This window comes from Eulemur rufifrons, chromosome 8 (assembly GCF_041146395.1).
Source record: "Eulemur rufifrons isolate Redbay chromosome 8, OSU_ERuf_1, whole genome shotgun sequence".
NCBI lineage: Eukaryota > Metazoa > Chordata > Mammalia > Primates > Lemuridae > Eulemur > Eulemur rufifrons.
This window is the reverse complement of record NC_090990.1, coordinates 105,533,060-105,553,774: the sequence shown is the minus strand read 5'-3', so window position 1 is coordinate 105,553,774 and position 20,715 is coordinate 105,533,060. Positions and strand designations below refer to the sequence as shown.

The 20,715-nt window shown below is 42.5% G+C and overlaps 2 protein-coding genes across 4 annotated transcripts in view; one reads left to right on the top strand and one right to left on the bottom strand.

The window, feature by feature from the left end:
* Positions 1–1,449, top strand: part of LOC138390066 (Golgi pH regulator) — a 46,105-nt gene extending 44,656 nt beyond the window's left edge. For 2 of the 3 annotated variants that reach the window (XM_069478885.1, XM_069478887.1), the window contains exons 13-14: positions 358–423; positions 558–1,449. In XM_069478885.1, the coding sequence (XP_069334986.1) occupies positions 358–423; positions 558–764 (273 nt within the window). In that variant the 3' untranslated portion in view covers positions 765–1,449. The remainder of the gene's footprint in view (positions 1–357; positions 424–557) is intronic. The other variant, XM_069478886.1, reaches the window with a different exon arrangement.
* A 345-nt stretch (positions 1,450–1,794) lies between these two features.
* The window catches only part of PDZK1 (PDZ domain containing 1), a 29,733-nt gene continuing 10,812 nt past the window's right edge, over positions 1,795–20,715 (bottom strand). Inside the window, exons 2-9 of the mRNA XM_069480728.1 lie at positions 15,196–15,407; positions 14,171–14,420; positions 11,306–11,442; positions 10,276–10,471; positions 8,670–8,866; positions 4,149–4,370; positions 3,211–3,501; positions 1,795–2,257 (exon numbers count right to left, since the gene is read on the bottom strand). Coding sequence (XP_069336829.1) covers positions 2,207–2,257; positions 3,211–3,501; positions 4,149–4,370; positions 8,670–8,866; positions 10,276–10,471; positions 11,306–11,442; positions 14,171–14,420; positions 15,196–15,405 — 1,554 coding nt within the window. The 5' untranslated portion in view covers positions 15,406–15,407 and the 3' untranslated portion in view covers positions 1,795–2,206. The remainder of the gene's footprint in view (positions 2,258–3,210; positions 3,502–4,148; positions 4,371–8,669; positions 8,867–10,275; positions 10,472–11,305; positions 11,443–14,170; positions 14,421–15,195; positions 15,408–20,715) is intronic.

The following is a 20,715-nucleotide window of genomic DNA, read 5'->3' as shown; positions in this document are numbered from 1 at the left end:
AATTGTCAAGGGACAGTTTTGGAAAGAGCTCAGGAGGCTCGTAACAATTACAAATGCTTAGAATGGCCTGAAATAGTCTGATTTAGTGTTTTATAATGATTATAAGTCAAATACATCAGTTTCTAAAGTTTAATAGAATAGGAATCCTTTTATATGCTATAGTGTAACACCAACTACCTGAGGGAAAACTTTTTCAGTAGTCTATTTTAAGTCTCTTCTTCATAGCCTTAATCATATAAATGGTTCTACAGAGGATTATGGCATGGAAGAGACTTAATTGTTAACCATGTTACTTATTGTTCATGACACAAGAATCTCGCAGTACTACATAAATTCATCTCTCTTCTTTCTTGCCAGTTCTTTTATGCCATCTCCAGCAGTAAGTCTTCCAATGTCATTGTCCTGCTATTAGCACAGATAATGGTAAGTTTAATGAACTAGCTTTATGTTTACAGCTGGAAAATACCAGAAATGTTTTATACTTTTAAATATTTTAACAATTTTTTACTTGCTGCTCACTACATTCAGAGTAACTTCTGGGTTGATTTGACTTATAGGGCATGTACTTTGTCTCCTCTGTGCTGCTGATCCGAATGAGTATGCCTCTAGAATACCGTACCATAATCACTGAAGTCCTTGGGGAACTGCAGTTCAACTTCTATCACCGTTGGTTTGATGTGATCTTCCTGGTCAGTGCTCTCTCCAGCATACTTTTCCTCTATTTGGCTCACAAACAGGCACCAGAGAAGCATATGGCACCTTGAATTCATGCCTATTATATGAACTGTTAGAGTCCAGTGGTGGCAGAATTTGGATATAAGAGTTGGGGGGAAGGAGGGGACCAAGGCCTAATATTTTTGAAACAAGATGCTGTGGTAGCATGTTTTACCTCCAGCGTACTCTTTCCTCCTCAGATGATACTGTGATCATGAGGAGCATCAGCTAGAACATTGAAAGGGAGAAGTAACCCAAGGCAATACTCAGCAGAAAACATCCTGTGTGGATCTGAGGCTGGTGTAGCTCATGGAGGGGGAAGGGGGAAAAAGAGCCAAGAAATGAGGGGGGAAAAATACACTGGAACTCTGGGCAAGAGATGTCCGTGGTAGCTGGGCCAAACACATAGGATTTCTATTTAAGTCAAGGTTCACATGGAGAGGGTCATGGCTTTCCCTTAAGATTGTCATTAAAAAAAAAAAAATCAAAGATTGTAACACTTTGGTCTTGGGTTCATTTTATCAGGCATAGCTTGGTATTATGCTTGCAAGATCTAACATGAGTTAGCATCCCTCCCCCCAACCCCTGCCCCATTAAAATAACCAAGAGCTTATCTGTTTTCTGGGAAAGGGATGGTATCCAACTGAAATAGATTCTACCACAGGAAGCTTGAGGTATGTCATTTTTTAAAAATTTCCTTTTAACTTGAGTGAATATCCTATATTCAATTCAGTAGTGATGTCTCCATTTTTTTTTTTTTTTTTTTTCTCTTTCCATCTGCCCCTCATGCTGTGGGGTAAAACAATAACTGTTAAGTAGAATACGTCACTTTCTTATCCTGGTACTCAATTTCTTCATCTGTAGAAGGAAGATATTGGAAAATTTGTAGAATACTCAGAAATACAATTTAAGAAAATCCTGAACTTTATTACATGGAAGTCTCCTTTTATTACTAAGGTCTTACTCCGTATTTTATTGGGTTTTGGGATTCTAGAGGCAAATGAAGGTTAAAGTATAAAATGTTTATCCAAAACAAAAGCACTATTAAGGTTATACCAAGCCAAGAGAAGTATCAAGCATACTCAAAAGGTGTTTTTAATGGTATTTATTCTAGCAACCACAACATTGTTACAAAAGCCTGATTGTAATAGTCTCATCTGCTCAGGTACTTTAATTATCAGCTCTCACATATACAGATGTACAGATCATCTTTGGTCTCAAGGAGCCTCATCATACAGAGAAATGTAGTTAAGTTGAACCTTGGAAGAGATCACAAGAAAAGAATCTGGCTCCTGCCTTAGCTCTTCCTAAATTGACCATAAATAAGCCATCTACAATAACCACCCACCCCTAAGAAATGACAATAGAATCACACGTGCTAAATGGTTTCCAGAGGAGTTATTCCTCTAACAGAGACAGTAAACAGGTGGCAGCCCCTTCCTTGTTTAAATACCCAGAAACAGCTATCAGCCAAAGCCATTATTTGTTCTCATCACATCTCTGTATCTTCAGAATTGGAAGAATGTGAAGATGTACTGTGGGCCTGTGCAAAAGAAAACAAGGGATGATCTATTCTAGAGTTGCATGACTTAAGTCAGAGAGTAAAGTCACTCACTAGAAGCCAGGTGACCTGAATTCTATACCTGGCTTTGTTTCCAACTTGCTGGTTGACACATTAACTTCTTAATGTCAGTATATTTTTTCTTATAAGACTAGCATAGTATTATAGTTGACTTCCTAGAGAGAAATTATATATCACCAATCAGAATTAAATTAATGGAAAGAATATTGAATTAAACTTTAGAGTCCTAGCTTTGCCATAAATTTCCTGTATGAACTTGAATAAGTCAGTTTACTTGTAGACCTCAAATTCATCTACATAAAGCAGACAAATATAAAACAGACTCACCAAGGAACTTATCTAAGTATTTACAGAATACTTAATCTTTCCTAGTAATAAAGCTGGAATACCTGAGAATTTTAAAACAATACTGCCCCTAACCATGACCATTCACTTACATGCTCACCGTGAAGCAGGCACTGTTCAAAGCACTTTAATAGTCTTAGTTATTATCATCCTGCTAACAATCCTACAAGTTATCCCCATTTGATAGGTGAGGAAACTGAGGAACAGAGCAAATCCATTTGCCCAAGGCTAATAAATGACAGAACCAGAATTTATACCTAGATAGTCTTCAGGTTCTTCTGGTAGTTCCCATGATAATTTTGTTAAACGTCTTTCTTTTACTTTTTGATTTATCTACTCTAGACAATTGCTGTCAACTGCATGCTTGAAAGTAAGAAATCTGTTGTCCTTATATTACTGCTTCATGTCCTCTACAGTAACTTGATTTGTTAGTTATCCTTATACAGTCATTATCTGGTTGTTTTTTTTAATAGAAAATCTGTAGTAAACATGGACATAAAGTGTACTTATTAGGGACTATACCATACTCTGGTGGGTTAGGTCACTAAAAGAAACGTATCACCACTCACTCGATCTTTTGCCACGTATGAGTCATCCTCTGACTCCACCATTGTTTCTTCTTTGGAATCCAGGGGGGCATCCAGTGGATCAGCCATGGAGGAAACAATAGGGATTTTCTTAGCTTGGAAATAATCATAGGCCTTCTTTCCACAGACTAGAAGTGTGACCTTCTTCCCACTGCTCTGGATTCTGTCCACCACCACCTCATAGGGTTCATCCAGCACATTCACCCCATTCACTTCAATGATGATATCCTCATCCTCCAGCTCAGCCAAGTCAGCAGGGCCACCCTTCTGTACCTGTGAACAGAAGTTCTGAGTTAATTCCAAACACAGATAAGGGCATGTTAGATTAGCTTTCCTTCAGAGTATACATGAAGAGTTTAAGAATTCTTAGCTATGTTATCATTTCTCCTTGAGGTACAAAAGTTGAGAAAAGTATTCTATTTTTCCACTTATGAAAGCTACAACTTCCATACTCAAAGGAGTAGTGTTAAAAGTAGTGGTCGAATATTATGTTGTGTGTCTTCTGGGCTGACGGCATTAGTTTTCACAGGTCCCCCTTCACTCCCAACTTGAGAGCTACAGTGATAGTCTTCTCACTGTCCGTCCCTACAGGGTAGGGGCATTATGCCCAGTGCATAGACGTAAATGTGTGTCACTCCCAGTCAAGGTTGGTAGTGACTGTCAACTAGAGTCACATCAATCACTAATTTGAAAGTGTCTAGAGAGACAATTAGGTGGAACAGATGTTTGGGAAGCAAAAGATGTTAAGTTTATGATGTACTAGTAGCTAACAAAGGCTATGCAACTATGACAGCATTTATGTGAACCCAAGTGAGACCCTCAATGTAACCTTTTTAACTAAGCCATCAGTGGGTGGGAGCAGCTGAGACTATCCTAATTGTGGCTGTGTTCATTGGCTTTCTGGAACCTAATTACCATACCTCTTTGACGAACGGGCCTGGCAGACCCTGAATGGCATTTAAGTGAAAGCCATAGCCATTTTCACCTTTAACCAGCCTGCAGAGTTTAGGCTTATGATCTACTTCTTCTGTAGTTTCTGGACTTGAGACCTCCAGAGAAGCAGGACTAGGAGCTGGATCCTCCGTGACAGAGCCATTAGGCAGTTCTTGACTTTGATAGTAGAGAAATGGAGAAAAACGAGCCTTTTGAAAATAAAGGAAAAAACATTTGACTTAATTTTAAGTATGAGTAGTTGTACTTAATAAAGTGTGCTGGTTTAATTTGTAAGTTCTCATACATGTTCTACTCTTCTTCCAGATACATCTATTGTAAGCTGTAAAATTTCTCTACTACCCCAAACCAGGAAAGGTATAAAAGATTGAGCTTAGTTATGGAGCAATATGTATAAACATCACACAAATGCATAAAACCACTATAGAACACTGTACAAGGATCTAGAATGATGTCCAGCAGAATTGCTAGTTTCTTCTGACTCCATGATAGTGAACAAGTCTCTAAATAATCCATTCATAATCCCCCTGTTGGAAAATAACACATCTGAGTGTCTCATGTAAAGTAGGTTCTTCTGGCCTTTCCCCTTCAGGAAGATGGACTTCAAAGCTCTTTAAACACATTAGAAAATGGAAAATACAAGACATTTATGATGGTTAATTTTAGGTGTCAATTTGACTGGATTAAGGAAAACCTCAAAACCTGGTAAAGCATTATTTTTGGGTGTTTCTGTGAGGGTGTTTCCAGAGGAGAACAGCATGCAAGTCTGAGCAGACTAAGTGGGGAAGATCTATCCTCAATGTGGGCACAAGCACCGTCCAAGCAGCTGGGGGTCTGGAGAGAACAAAAACAGAAAATACAAGTGTATCTATCTGCCAGAGCTAAGATAACACTCTTCCGATCCTTGGACATCAAAACCCTAGGCCCCCCGGCCTTTGGACTCAGGACTTACACCAGGCCTTACAAAGGCCTTCTAGGTTCTCAGGCCTTTGGCCTCAGACTGTGGGTTACACCATCAGCGTCCCTAGTTGTGAGGCTTTCAGACTTGGACTGAGCCACCCTAGAGATACCCCAGGGTCTCCAGCTCACATACAGCCTGGCGTAGAACTTCTCAGCCTCCATAGTCATGTGAGCCACCCTCTCCTAATCGCTCATATTCATACATATCGTATTGGTTCTGCCTCTGGAGAACCCTAATACAACACTATTTTTATCTCTATCTGAAGACTCAACTATAAGAGACCCATCTATACACATAGTAATTGAGGGGAGGGTACCAGCTATCATATAGTCACATTGTAACAAATGTTAACTCCAACCCTTTGCTGCTTGCCATCTTTATTTTTTTTTTTTTTTTTTTTTTTTTTTTTGAGACAGAGTTTCGCTCTGTTGCCCGGGCTAGAGTGAGTGCCGTGGCGTCAGTTTAGCTCACAGCAACCTCAAACTCCTGGGCTCAAGCAATCCTACTGCCTCAGCCTCCCGAGTAGCTGGGACTACAGGCATGCACCACCATGCCCGGCTAATTTTTTCTATATATATTTTTAGCTGTCCATATAATTTCTTTCTATTTTTAGTAGAGATGGGGTCTCGCTCTTGCTCAGGCTGGTCTCGAACTCCTGAGCTCAAACGATCCGCCCACCTCGGCCTCCCAGAGTGCTAGGATTACAGGCGGCCATCTTTAAATACTCCGATTCCCACTGCTCCACTTGACCAGCCTTTAAAAGAAAAATATAAAAAAATAAATACAGAAATAAATACTCAGAGACCATCCATGTGAAGAAAGTAATGATTCAGAAGAGGCATAGAACAGGAAACATGATTGATTTTTTTTCCCCCAATGGAAAAAATAGCTTAGCTGGCTGTGGATTTTAGTTAAGAGGGTTAGAAGGGTAGATTTGGGTATGGTGTGATCTTGGATCAGTACTTAAATTGCTGCTCACGAGTATCCAAAACATTTGTTTAGGCAGTAAATAAGAAATAAGCAATTGAAGGCAAGCACAGGGTGTGCTCCGCCTCAAGTCACACCGTTCAGCAGCCTGGCTAAAATTAGATTTGGGGCCCTTGGTTATCATCGTCTTACTAACCACAAGACCACATTGCCTTCCTTTCTAAATGAAAAGTAGCACCAGCACAGAACCTCCTAGTTACTCAGTTCAACTAACTTCAGACCTTTCAGTGATATACTTGTAAATGTTCCACATTAGAGTCTCAATCTTCAAAATGTGGAAAATCAAAGTGACTCATTACATGTAAAAATGCATCTGATAGTGCAACTTGAACAAGCAAATCAACTGTATCTGACAGTAGCAGCTCATCGTGAGGCAAAGTACAGTAACATCAGACTCTTAAATATTTGAACAAAGAATAAAATCTCATTGAATGTCTAATGTGCCAGAAACTATTATAGGTATTTGTTTTATTCACTGATATAGCCCAAAGATTCACCCCCCAACCCCAGCCTAATCTATGGAGCTTACTTTGGGGAGGGGGAAGAAGAATAAGACAGGCATCTTTTTAGATTAGAGTTCTCTTATGTTAACTGAAACAGAAAAATTAGTTAAATCATTCTATGATCATTCTTCCCATAAGATTAGGGAGTCATCGGAAAGAACTACATCAGAATCCCCTTTGTAACAGCGGTAGCGGTGGCCTCTGATATCTGCTTGTCTTCTGCCGACCAACTGGGAACTAACTCATCCCATTTCTGCCAGTTTCAGTTGTTCCCGAGACAAATCTAGCTCCCGTAGCTCCTCTATGTGGTCCAGCTGTGCCCCATGGAACACAAAACTAAGTGTACTCCTTCTCACATCTGATAGCCTTTCAAATTCTTAAAGATGCTCTCTTCTCCAAAGCCTACGCTTATTCAAGCTAAATACTCACATGGTGGCTTCCAAAACCTCCTCCCTGGTTACCTTTCTTGTCACTGGCCCTCTTAGAAGTGAGGTTCTCAGAACCAGACACAATATTGATTTAACAAACGTAACATTTATATGTGTGAGGTATCATTCTGCACACTCTAAATATTCTCATTTAACACTCCCAGCCACACTTCATAGTAGCTACCCCCCCTTTCATACAACCAAGGAAACTGAGGCACAGAGAGGATAACTTGCCCAAGGTTACATTACTAGGGATTCCAAGTACGGTCTGACCCAGTCAGTAAGTAAGATAATTGTCTCCAGAAGCCAAGTGTCGATTAATGTAAATTTAAATTGCCTTTTTGGGTGGGGGCAGCTACTTGGAGTATCACCAAGTTTCTGGTCTTTCTCTACATAGTCATCAAATCAGGTCTCACCCATTTGGTATTCATACAACTTACTTGTTAGTATAGTACTTGGAATTTACTTCTGTCTAAACTTAACCTCGTTTTTATTCTTCTTTCTAGCCTAACTAGATATTTTGAATACTAATTACACCTTCCAACAAATTACCCACCATCACTTTTAGTCTTCTGAAAGTATTTTAAAGATGTTTTCCACATCTCCATCCAAATTTACTAAACTAGGATAGGAACAAGTAGCCTGCCATTAGAAACTTCTGTTCGGGTTGACATTGATCTAATATCAAGTATTTTCTAGGTTTGATTGTTCAAACTAGCCAAAAAACACATTTTTCTATGTAGTTCATTGTTTAATCTTATTTACAAGGTTATCTTGAAATATCTAACCAAAATGTGCTGAGAAGGAAAATGGCATAATGAATTGAGTCCAAGAACTTGGATTCAAATACTGGCTTCAGTCTTTTCTAAGCTGGGTGACTTTAGCAAATCACTAAATCTCTCTAAGCTTCAGTTTCCTAATCTATAAAAAGGGGCTAATATTACCACCCATAATATTCGTCCCTCTGCATCATTTATTTTGAATGCTTCTATTATCATATGTCACAGAACAAGAACCATCTATCACGTTCATATTTCTGACCAACACCTAGCAAGGCCGATGGTACTTAGAAGGCCCCCAGATATCTGTTAAATTACACTGAACCTCAGTTCTTAGGTTAAAATAAGTGCAGTAGCAGGTGTTATGTTTAGGAGTGGTTAAGAGGAAGTAAGGTTAGTTTGATTCAACTTGGTCTTAAGTGAGTCTGTTTCTACTTCCTTCATTTGCTAAGGACTTTACAAGCAGTTTAATAATCCTTTCTGGGCTTTACACGAGATTGATGGAACTTGCTGATCTACAGTTTAAAATCCAATTGTTCCTTTATTTGGGTAGCAATTTTATTTCCAGGCTCCTGTTCTCCATAGATTTTCTCATATTGCCAAGAGTAATGCTGCAGTTATATTTGCAAATTCTTTCCAAAGAATTAAGTCCAAAGACTTAAAATTCATTTACTTGACATTCTTTTATCACTACCAACTTGAGCTTCATTTCAGCCTTACTGATGATCATTATGCTCCTTCCAGAACACAATAGTAACTCAGCCCAAAATTTGAGGACATGAATGAATGGACCCATCCTTAGTGCACGAATACGTGGCCTTGTGTTACTCACCAGTTTATATATGTTGTCTGTGTCTTTGTCCACTACCAGCAGTGAAGTCTGATCTCCACCCTTTTTAATCAGTTCCACAACACTGTCATGATCCAGAGTTTCCACAGACTCGCCGTTGACAGCAACTACCAGGTCATTGTTCTTCAAGCCAGCCTGCTCTGCTGGGCTTCCAGGATCTATGTCCTTGATGATTTGACCTACCCTCCCCCACCCCCCAAAATAAAATTATCAGAAAGGCCCCTAAACAAATAAACTGGGTTTCTGCTGGAGTCCCAAGCCCTGATGAAATAGATATAAAAGACATGCTGAGTACAACCACTGTCCCTCCCACGAGCATCCCAGGAAGCTTATAAAGCACCAATCTGGGCTAATTTCCTTCTCAGATCTCATTCCAGGAACTAACCCAGCCAGTAACAACGAAAGGGTCTTAAAGAATCATGTTACTAAAAGCAACATTCAATATTGACAAAATAGCACGCTAAAAGCATTAAGGGTCAGCAAGTTCCCAGGAAGTCAGTGGGCATACCTGTATCCATACATCTTACATAGAAGCCAAGCCATAAGAAAGAGGGAAGGGAAGAATAAAAACAAAACCAAAAACTTTGTACCTTAGGAAACCCATGCTGGCATTTTAGTAGCCTTTGGGTGTCTTCAGTTGTGAATACATTTGTATATACACACTTCAAGGATGTGCCTTTAGCCACCTTCCTTCTGACTTCAACTATCTTTACCAGATGCCTCCAGAGCCTTCATACTTTTTTTTTTTTTTTTGTCCCTCACACCAGTTCAACAAGCTACAGTTTCACTTTTCCAGCTAACTGCTAAGTATCTGCAACGGGATCTCAGATCTCTCAAATTTAATGTATTCAAACCAAAAATCAGCTCTGCCCATTCTCCATCCCAAAGGCCTGTTAGTATTCCCACAGTCACCAACAACTCAGCTGATTCTTCCCCAGCATCCACTCCCTGTATCTAGTCCATTGCTAAATCATTTGATGCCACCTTAGTGTTAATATTCCACACATCCCTCTTTCTCTAATCCCATTTCTTCTACTCTGAATGCAGTTTGTACTAGTTCCTGCCTGGAATTCTACCTAAACTACTACAGCACCTTACCAACTGCTATCCCTTCTCCAATCCTTCCCCCTCGTCCCCCTGCCTTCAGACCCATCTTGATGGACATGTCAGACCAAGTCACTCCCCGGGGCAACAGAATGAGTGTGGGCTTTGGAACCAAACAGCCCTGAGTTGGACCCAGCTGCAGCACAAGTATTTGACTTTACATAATTACTGCATCTTCAAGCCCTCAACTTCAGCAATTCGTCTTACAGAATTGTTATAAGTAATTGAGACGTGTAAAGTTCCCAAGACATTTTAGGCTTAATTTTTCTTTTCGCTCACATTGTTCAAAAAAACTCTTAACTCCTCATTGACTAATGAGCCAAATCTAAACTCTTCAACCTAACATTGAAGTTCCTTCATCATCTTTCTCCAACCTACCTTTCTAACTTGGATTCTTACACTGTACATCAGACGGAACTCAAGTCAGTGGAGTGAAGAATGGGTTGGTTACACTGCCAAGTTTTCCACACTTCTAGTGCCCTACCTTTCGATTCTGGGCCTGCCTTCAGATAGAAACCATAGCCGTCACTTCCCTTCTTCATCTCCACAACTCGGGGCTGGTGGGGTAACAGTTTCAAATTGGCTGTTTCTCTTTTGAATTGTATCTTCTGCTCTCTATAGTGCTTGTCAGTTTCTTTGTCCACCAGCAGGAACATGACACGGCTTCCTGACTTCTTCACCTGCAACAACACACACAGATGAGGAACGACACCGACCTCTAAGAACGATGCTAGGGAATAGGAAAGTTGCCGTGTAGAGGCACATGGTCTCTAGATGCAACAGAAAATACAGGATGCAAGGCCCGAGTTTAAGCTGTTACACTATTTCCTACCGCCTAACTCGTATTTCTCTATCTTCAATTCCATAGCTGTTTTTCCCTTGTTAAGTGAGCCCTCACCCACATAGATGCCAACTAAACCCAGGTGAGCGCTGAACTTCAGAAAATCCAGAAGTGTAGGTGAAGGCTAGGAGTTTGGAAAAGAAAGTAAAAGGTCCACTTTGAAAGCTCATTCTACAAAGAGTAGAGGAGGTTGGTCAATTTTCAAGGTTCCATATGCCTTCAAAGGAAAATCTCAGAGCGTTTTCTATGTGTCATGGAACCATGCTGGGACATAAGGTTCAGGGTAACAGGCCTTCCAATATTCTGCATGTGTAGCTCTATATTTACCACCATATTGGTTATCTTCTACTTCCTATTAAAACGTTTCAGTATCATCAGCTCAACATCGAATTTATCATAAATTCCGAGGGGGCTCCCAACCAGGTACAAACAAGATCCAAAAGAGAGTTAACAGTTCTTTAGGCCCCTTAGGAAACTAGCAAAGACCTTATTCCAAAACACTATATTAATGCTGCTTCTGCCACTAGTGAGTCTGTCCAGCCTTAACACGAAGGGGCAACTCAACTGGATATTCCTTCTGCCGTAAACTCACCGTGGCACCTACCACTCGTCTTCTTGTCACCTGCAATGACAGTGAAGGACGGGGTAGGAAAAGTTCCCCTTTGGGTCGTACCTTCTCAACCACATCCTCATGGCTGGCGTCTTCTACGTTCTCGCCGTTCACTTCAATCAAGTGATCATCAGGCAGCACCCCAGCTTTCATGGCCACACCTTGAGGTATGATGTCAGTCAGGTATACCCCCTTTTTACCTGAAAGGCAGTAGGGAATAAACTCCATTGCACAGAAAAAAACAGAGATCTAATAGTAATGGGTTTTCTCACAGTAATATAAAACAGCTTCCAATTTTAGAGCTAACTCAAATGGCCTTTGGCTTCTGATGTAGAGTCATGGTTACAGCTCCTAGCATGAAGCTTGATGAAGCCATTACTCAGTGGGTATTTGTTGATTTGAATAGAATTTCTGAGCTCAAGTAAAGGCAATAAAGGAATCTCAGGTGGCACTGGCCTCCTGAACCAGAAAGTGCCAACCATGCCCAGGCTGCCTCATTGTGTTGTACTCCTTTTTTTTTTGCATTTGTATTATAGATTAGAAAGTATCTGTCCCACTCCTTCTTTAGTACTATTATCAACCACCATATGCCAATGGAGTCAGTAAGTCTCACTGATACAGGCTTAACAAGGACAGAGGCACAGGAGGGAGGGACAAGTATGCACACATTTAGGTGGCGTAATTTAGGTACCACCTACAGCAATGCTGTCAATTCTTTTGAGATATTAATACAGTGGTTCCCCCATATCCACTGGGGACACGTTCCAAGACCCTTACAGTAGATGCCTGAAACTACAGACAGTACTGAACCCTATATATACTGTGTTTTTTCCTATTCATGCCTATGGTAAAGTTTAATTTATAAATCAGAAACAGTAATAAATTAATGATAAACTGAGCTAATCTTCATAACCTCAGCATACGATATTTTTTCTTCACTTAAGCTGAGAACTTTTCACTTAATGGAAGTACTTTACGGCTTCTCTTCAGCATATCTGAATTGCCAGCATCGCTACTCTTCTGCTTTGGGCCATTTTTATGGATAATTAGTATGTGATATTTTGATCCATGCATACAATGTATAATGACCAACTCAGGGTATTTAGGATATCCATCACCTCAGACATTTATCAGTTCTTTGTGTTGGGAACATTTCCAATCTTCTCTACTTTGAAATATATAATATATTAACTATAGTCTACTGTGCTATTGAACATTAGAACTTATTCCTTCTACCTGTTTGTACCCATTAACCTACCTCTCTTCATACCCCCACCCCCAACACATACACACACATGCACACGCACACCCTTCCTAGCTCTGGTAACTATCAGTCTACTCTCTACCTCCATGGATCAATTTTTAGCTCCCACATATGAGTGAAAACATATAGTATTTGTTTTTCTGTGCTAGGCCATTCTTTAGAAAAGTAAGAGCTGCTCTAACACAATTGCACTGTAACACCACAACAGTCGATCTGAGAATGTAGACAGCTACTAAGTGACGACTGGGCAAGTAGCACATACGGTGAGGAGACGCTAGACAAAGGATGAGTCATGTCCTGGGTAGGGTGGAGCAGGACAGCAGATTTCACCACACTACTCAGAATGGCTCACAATTTAACACTTATAAGTTTATTTCCAGAATTTTACACATAATATTTTTGGACCATGGTTGACTGCAGGTAACTGAAACCATGGAAAGCAAAACTGAGGATAAGGAGGACTGCTGAATGTCCATGTAGGCAAAGGGTAGCTTCATAATGACCATATAAGTCACCTGTAAGTAACAAACTGCTTCCTTGAACACTCAACATGTCTCCTGTTACTTTGTTATATATTTGTCATGAAGAAAACAATTTCTTCATAAAGCCAACCTAAACCATTCACCATGTGCACTAGCACAAGAGCCAAATGAACAGAATTTGAATCATGATTTGATTTTTTACCATTTTACCGATAACAGTCCTCTAAGAAATGCCAAGCTTCCTATAACTACACCATTGTGTTTAATAACTGACAGACTGGAGAAATACCTTGTATAGCTCGTTTACATCTCTTGCTACAGGTTAAATAAGCCTCGGAAATAATTTTAGATTCACCATTGGCCTGCTGCTCTATCAGTTACCAAGTCATGACCTGGTACTTCTCCAGTACCAGAAAGAACGTGGGCAGGGGCAGCATTAGAGGTGGAACCAACTGCTAACATAGTCCTCTGGTTCCAACCCATATTCCAGGAGAACCATTACAGAACTAAGGTCAACTGAGCGCAGGTCAGTCCGCACCACTGGAATTCTAGAAACAGAACTTGTAGTACCTTCCTGATGGTCAGAGTTTCTCAAATCACTAGGTACCTCTCAGCTAGAGATCAGGGAGTCACCTCAGAACAGTCTAGGCTGGACCACAGCTGAGGATACTATTTAAATATTAGAAGAGGGTGGAGATTTTCACAGTATCCTCAGCAAATATAACAGTGCCCGACACATCAATAGGTGCTCAAGAATTTGTTGAATAAATGAATGACTACCTGGGCACTCAGATGAAAAAAAGATACTAATCTTACTCAGAAGTAGCTATTATAAATATCCTCCTCTTTATTGGCTTTTATTCCCCATTCTCCCCTCCACCTTCACCCTAAAGACGCTAGAAAATAAAGGAGCATCAATCCCTCTAACCCTCTGGCCTCAAAGGGTCCTCAGCCTGATAAACACTTGGGAACAAGAGTGCCCAGTGCCTGCCTGCCCCCACCCCACTGCTGTCCAATGTTCTGCTCCCTCATTGCACAACTGTGCAAAGCAAAAGAAGGGGCAGGGAGGGAGGAAAAGCTGCTATGGGACATCTATAGCAACCGAAGAGTTCAACAAAGAAGAGTCATTAACCAACATCTTTATTTTGGAATCTGTTGTCCATGCCCCACCCTCAAGCTTACCGTGGACAGTCTTCATAGAGAAGCCATAGCTGTTCCCCTCCTTCACCAGGTAGCAGAGCCGTGCCTGGGTCCAAGTCTGCACTCCCCTATTTGTCACAGGAGACGGTTTCTTCTCATTCAAAACTTGCTCCTCCTGACTTTGACCCAACTCTTCCAAGTCCACCTGCATTTTCATTGCTTTCTCATAGGAATCCCCATCCAGAACTAGTAAGGTCACGGAATTCCCACTCTTTCTGACCAGATCCACAACCTAGGAGGAGAGAAAGGTAGCTTTAATGAATAACCCTCTATCAACTGCCAGAGGGAAATGCTCACCATCTGGCTCAATATCTGGCCCTGGAAATTCTGACAGCTGACCCCTGACACCCAGCTGTAAGCAGATGGTACCCCGGCCACCTCCATTCCAGCCCTCCTGAGATCCAGGTGCAGACTAGGCTGGGCCTCTGGCACTGTTGGAATCTAGAGTGTGACCCAACCCCAGCCCAGAGGACAATTCCAAGGACTGACCCTTTCTAGAGATGAATCCTACCAACGGCATCACAGATCCCCGCCCCCCCCCCAAGTCTACAGGGACAGTAAGGTGTAGTAGAAACAGCATCCACTTGGCATCAGGCAGAATGGAGTAAGGCCAGACCCTCCCACGTATTCACAGCATGAGCACATTAGCAAGCTAAGTTAATAGCTTCCTAATCCATGAGATAGTGATGTACACCTCTCAGGGTCATGATGAGGATTTAACAAGATAATGAATATAAAGTTGTCTAAGCACAGTCTCTGGCATATAGTGAACATGCAATGCATGTTAGACCTGATACTATTCAAATACAAGAGTAATGTTTACAGTTCTTAGCTAATTCCTGGGGACTTGATTGGCCAACATAAAGCATAGTGATAAAAGTGTCCTGCTTTGCCAGTGGCAGCCAAGAAAGAACCAAACTCAACTGACCCCCAAAAATTACACTCTGCAGAGGGGATGTGGGGACTGAAGTGATGCTATGAGGGAAACCCCCAAGTGTCTCATTCACCTGAATATGTTCTTCCTTGTCCACAAAAACACCATTGATCCTAAGAACTCTGTCTCCATCCTGGAGCCCAGCCTTCTCTGCTGGGCTACCCTTCTCAATGACCCGAACCAGGTGGCCATAGGTGTCCTTCTCAATTCTCAGGAAGAAGCCATAGTTTTCCCCTTCTTGTTTGGATAGTTTACATTCTCGGGGGTTGAAGGTGGAAGCCATTTCTGTGATGAAAAACAAATGGATAAGTCCACGGGAAAGAAAATCTAATTGGAGTGAGAACCCTGTCCTCTATCTCTCAGGATTCTATTTTTCCAGTCACACCGGATCTGGACTGTTTGGGTAGCAACTTTGGGGATACAGGAGATCACCTTCCAGAACTTGGTAATGATTTCCAAATCTATTTCCCCCAAGAACGACATTTTCACTTGAGTTTCAGACTCATGTATTTTAGTGGGTACTGGACACAGATGATTTCGTTTTGATAGCTCCAAACTCTTCTTTGTCCCCTGACCTAAAGAAATTAAATCCAAATACATGACCCAAAAATTTTAAGAAAAAGCAAGCCCACTCTTAAATATTTGGAAAGCCTATCAAGTTCTAGGCATTGAGAATGAATCTATAGACAAGACAGATTCATACTTTGCCTCTCATACTGGCAAGAACGTAATCATAACATGTAGTGACTGTTATGCTAGGGAAGAACAGAGTAAGAAGGAGAATAACAACAAAAGGTCTTGGGAAAAGGCAGTGGGGTGGGAAGAATTAAGAATAGCTTCCTGGAGGAATGACCTTTCTAAGGACTGATGGATCAGGAGTCAGGTAAGGTAGGATAGGTCAAGGAAGATCTCAGAAACAATTAAAAAAAAAAAAACAGAAGCCTGGGCAGAGTAGTGATACGCGAAAGAGAAACAATTCCTGGCTGCGCATGGTGGCCCCATGCCTGTAGTACCAGCTACTTGGGAGGCCCAGGTGGGAGGATTGCTTGAGCCCAGGAGTTGGAGGCTGCAGTGAGCTATGATTGTACTCACAGCCCAGGTGACAGAGCAAGACCCCATCTCAAAATAAATAATTAAAAAAAAAAAAGAAAAGAAAAAAAGATTCTTGTGGCCATGTCAGGGTTCTCTCTGCTGAAACAGCTTCTATTTCCCTCTATCCTGCCCCTCCTGTTGCCCCACTGCAGGAGCAAGGTCCTAAGCCATAGGAGGAAGTCAGGACAAGTGTGAAACCAATGGTTGGGGCTTTGGCACCCAGTTGTTGATAAGGGAAGACTCCTGCCAGTGCCTCCCCACCCCTCCTGGCTTAAAGCTTTTTCGTTTGGAGAATGGGAGCCAGAACACCAGGAGGCTGCCAGGCAAGGCAGGGGTCCAGAGCATAAGGCAGGGGTCTGCTCTTAAAACTGCCTGCAGGGCAAGCCCTCTTGCCCCCTTGTCACAATTCCCCACCCATAAGTCAGAGAATAAGCCATCTGCCCCTTCCCTCCTCAAGGGACAGGAATAGATGGCCACATAGGGTACAGGGGTAGGGTGGAGAATAGGGAACAAAGTACTCCAGGCCACGCCATGGTGATTCAAGACAGCCATCGCCAACCCTCTTGCCCACAGAGCCGTACAGTACAAACCAGACTGAAAGCCTCCCACTGCCTGATGACACGGCCACCTCACGTGGCCTCAGCAAGATCTGGCAGCCACACTGCCAGTGGCATGAATGACTAAGCAGCCAAGAAAACAAGAGATAAATAGACTCCCCATCAAGTGTCAAGGGAAGAGGAAAGAGAAGCCAGGCTCACCAGCGGTCAGTGCTGGCACCTTGGGAGAGCTTAGCTGAGCTGTGTGGGAAGACACGGTCGGATACCAGGAACCACCCCTTTGGGGAGGAGAGGGGAACATACGGGGCATCGCCAGACTCAAGTTTCCACACATGCAGGCACCTGTTTCCGGTCCAGTCTGAGTCCTTAACATACTACTTTTTTGGATCATCCAGCATGCAAGCCTCAGTTTTCAGCTTGAATCCTCATTTATGTCCAAGCTCATCTCTAGACCCCATCAGCTCTCAATTCCACAGAGCCAAAAAGCCTTAGAGAAACAAGACAAGGTCTCTATGCATTTTGTTGGGAAGAAAAGGCAACAATTATATATATGAATAAGATCATTTCAGATAATGATACTTGCTGTGAAGAAAATAGGATGTCACCTCTGGGAACAACAGAAAACCCAAAGCCTTCTTAAACTTGGGAACCTCATCCATATCCAACAAAATTTGAAACATGTCCTTATAATCAGAACAAAGGCCACTAGATGCTATGTTTTCATCAAAATATGAGGCTGTTTGTGATCAGCACATGCATACTCATTTCTAAGGCACTCACCCCTAAAATTCAGCAACCTCACACCTTGCGGTGACAACCACAGGCTCTTAGTCTTTCTCTGTAGACCAAGGATAGAAAGTGAAACCTCATCACTGGTAGAGCTAGTCCCATATTGGAAACAGAGGAAGAAACAGTTTTTCCTGTGTTTCACTAGAGACCTGAAAGCCCAGCATACAAGGAAACACAAATTATTGTTTCCCGGCAAAAACTCAAGTTGGTTGTGTTTGGAGTTTTCAAACAGCCAGACAGTAATCACTAGATCTGCACCCGTGGCTTTGCAGCCTCAGGCACTCAAGGTCAGAATTTCTTTTCTGTCTGATGGAAGCCAGAGAATTAGAGCCAATTCGTAGCAACAGGAGTACATACTGGTGAGGAAACAACTACTGCCGGGAGCCCCCAAATACCTCCTGCCACCACGTCTGCAGCCACGGACAGAGTGATGCTGGTGTCCACCGGACTGGTATGTGCCCAGGCCAAAATGATTAAATATTTAACACCCTCAACTGTGCCAGTGGGGGGCTCAGACAAAAATCCCAAAAGCCTGGTCTTACATGGGACCCATGGGGCCCTAAAACTGTTTTCTTTGCCATCTTGCAGAAAGATGACTTAACTAGGTGTCAACAGGGCTGCACTCAGGCCCACCCTCCAGTGCTGGTTCTGTCTGTTCCACATCCTGGTGTCACACTGGCCCCTAAATCAGGGCTAGGATCAGTCACTTTAGTAAGATTGTCACTGCTCCAAGATGAGGATGCCTGGGACTCTGGAACACAGGGCCCAACTAGGAAGGATCTTTGTATTTAAGGATAGTGTTTGCTATTTCTTTAGCTCCCATCCCATCTTCTGCTGCCTGAGAAAACCTGGAGATCAGATCCCTAAGGTAGATAGACACGTAACCGGTGAAGGCCTATGAATCTCTGCAGTACGTCAGCAATCATCCAAAGCCAGAGTCCAGTAAGTTTTCAGCAGGCTTTATTCTCCAGTTAAATAGCCAAAATAAAATACTAGAAATGAAAGAAAGCTATAACCATTTCTGAGCTCTGGGGGAAAAAAGGCAACACATGGCAAAGTTCTTATTTCTGGGAAAGAACAAGACGCTGGCTGGCGAGTAGGAAAGGCTTGGGGTGAGAAGCCAGTTTTTGTGGGGGGTTTTTTGTTGTTTTTTAAATCAATCTTGATTAATAATCATGTTAATCATACCTTTAGACTCCACTTTCTTTCAAAAGAAATAATCAACAGCTACCGGGAAAGAGAATAATATGGCCATGGTCAAGAAGAAAGCTTGGGTATCTTCTAGAAGTTAGCAAGGCTAGGAGATGATCACGAAGGGGGTGGGGGGTAAGGTCTGCTGGATATGGTCAGAGTTGAAAGAACTAAAGCCACTGGACTATTTCCCACAGGAAAGAGTGAGCTGGTGGGACTCCCAGGTACCTCTTCCAAGCCTACGGCAGGCGCCAAGGTTCCTCAGCTCCCAGCCAGCCATCACCATGGATTGATACGATCCTTAGTGAACACCCTCCCGCACCAACTTCTCTGCACAAAGAGCTGGAAGTCTGAGCTGGAAGCAGTTCCTGGGATTAAGATTGAGACCCAAACAGCCAGAAAGGAGGGCTCAGCTTAGCTGAGAGGAAATCTCATTTTCCCCCAGGTTGCATGACTGCAGCTGGAAGCTCTAGGACTTCCCTCAGCAGGGCTAGCTGGGGAGAGAGTAAGACACATTTCCATTGACCCCAGCGTCAGCGGGACTTGTAGCGAAGCGTGCCTGTCCTGTCAGCCTGCACGTCAAAAAGGCCTCTGTTCTAAGGTAATTATTTGTGGAAATGTCCTATTAAAAAACACCCTGTCTGGGCTGGGTGCGGTAGCTCACGCCTGTAATCCTAGCACTCTGGGAGGCCGAGGCAGGAGGATCACTCAAGGTCGGGAGTTCAAGACCAGCCCAAGCAAGAGTGAGACCCCATCTCTACTAAAAATAGAAAGAAATTAGCCAAACAACTAAAAATATATATAGAAAAAATTAGCCGGGCATGGTGGCGCATGCCTGTAGTCCCAACTACTTGGGAGGCTGAGGCAGAAGGATTGCTTGAGCCCAGGAGTTAGAGGTTGCTGTGAGCTAGGCTGATGCCCGGGCAACAGACTGAGTCTCTGTCTCAAAAAAAAAAAAAAAAAAAAAAAAAAAAAAAAAAAACCCCAACCAAAATACCCTGTCTGGCTAGGCCCATTAGGCTCATAATCCTATCTATACAGGGTAGAGGACAGAGGTACACTGAAGGGATCTTAAAGCCACTTAGTTCATCAGAACTCCATAATCTACTGAGAAACATTTGAAAGTCTCAAGGTCAGTGGGAACCCGACAAGAACACAAAGCATTTCCCAAACCCAAGAGTCAACACACAGGGTTTTCTGAAACATGTCCTGCTCAAAAGCAGGGAGTTACTTCTGTAGCTCCTGTGAGCTTCCAGGTATTATTTTGAAAAGGAATTCTGCAGCTGCTAGAGACCAGGTAAAACATGGGGCAGGGAAAAGCGAATTCTTCTGAGGAAGATAAAGAGCAGCTCCTTGAGGAGCAGAGTCCAAGAGTTAGAGGCTCTCCCTTCATGGCCTCAATCCTGGGAGTTGTCCATCTGTGCCCAAAGGCACCAGCTGGTTTCATCCTAGTGAACAGATGTAGTTAGTTGAAGCAGTGTAAGCCTATAGACCCTCAGGCGATGCCAGCAATAGTAAATCATGTTACCGTTTGAAAATGCACTGTCAGGTGTGGAACATTACCTCATTTAATGCTCACAGGTTTTTCAGTCCTAGCTGCTCCTCAGAATCACCTGCAGAGATTTATAAAAATAGATTCGTGGTAGGCTCCCACCTCAGATCTACTGACACAAAAATCTCCGGCCTTAAAACCTAAACACGAGCAAAGAAACTAGTGTTTGAAGTCTCCCCATGCCCCACCCAATCCTCTTCTCTCCCCATGAGATAACCGACTCCCTCAGGGGTCAAAGAATGTCAGGGTTGGGTAAGCTATTAACAGCCACTCTGAGCTCACCTTTACCCTGCCTTAGCCACCTTTGTCCAAAGTGGCAGCCTGGTTAGGAGAGGCCCTTCGTCACCCTGTGCAGTCCTCAGGATCCAGCTCTGCCCACAATCAGTGGCCCAGCCACCAATACAGGTGTGTG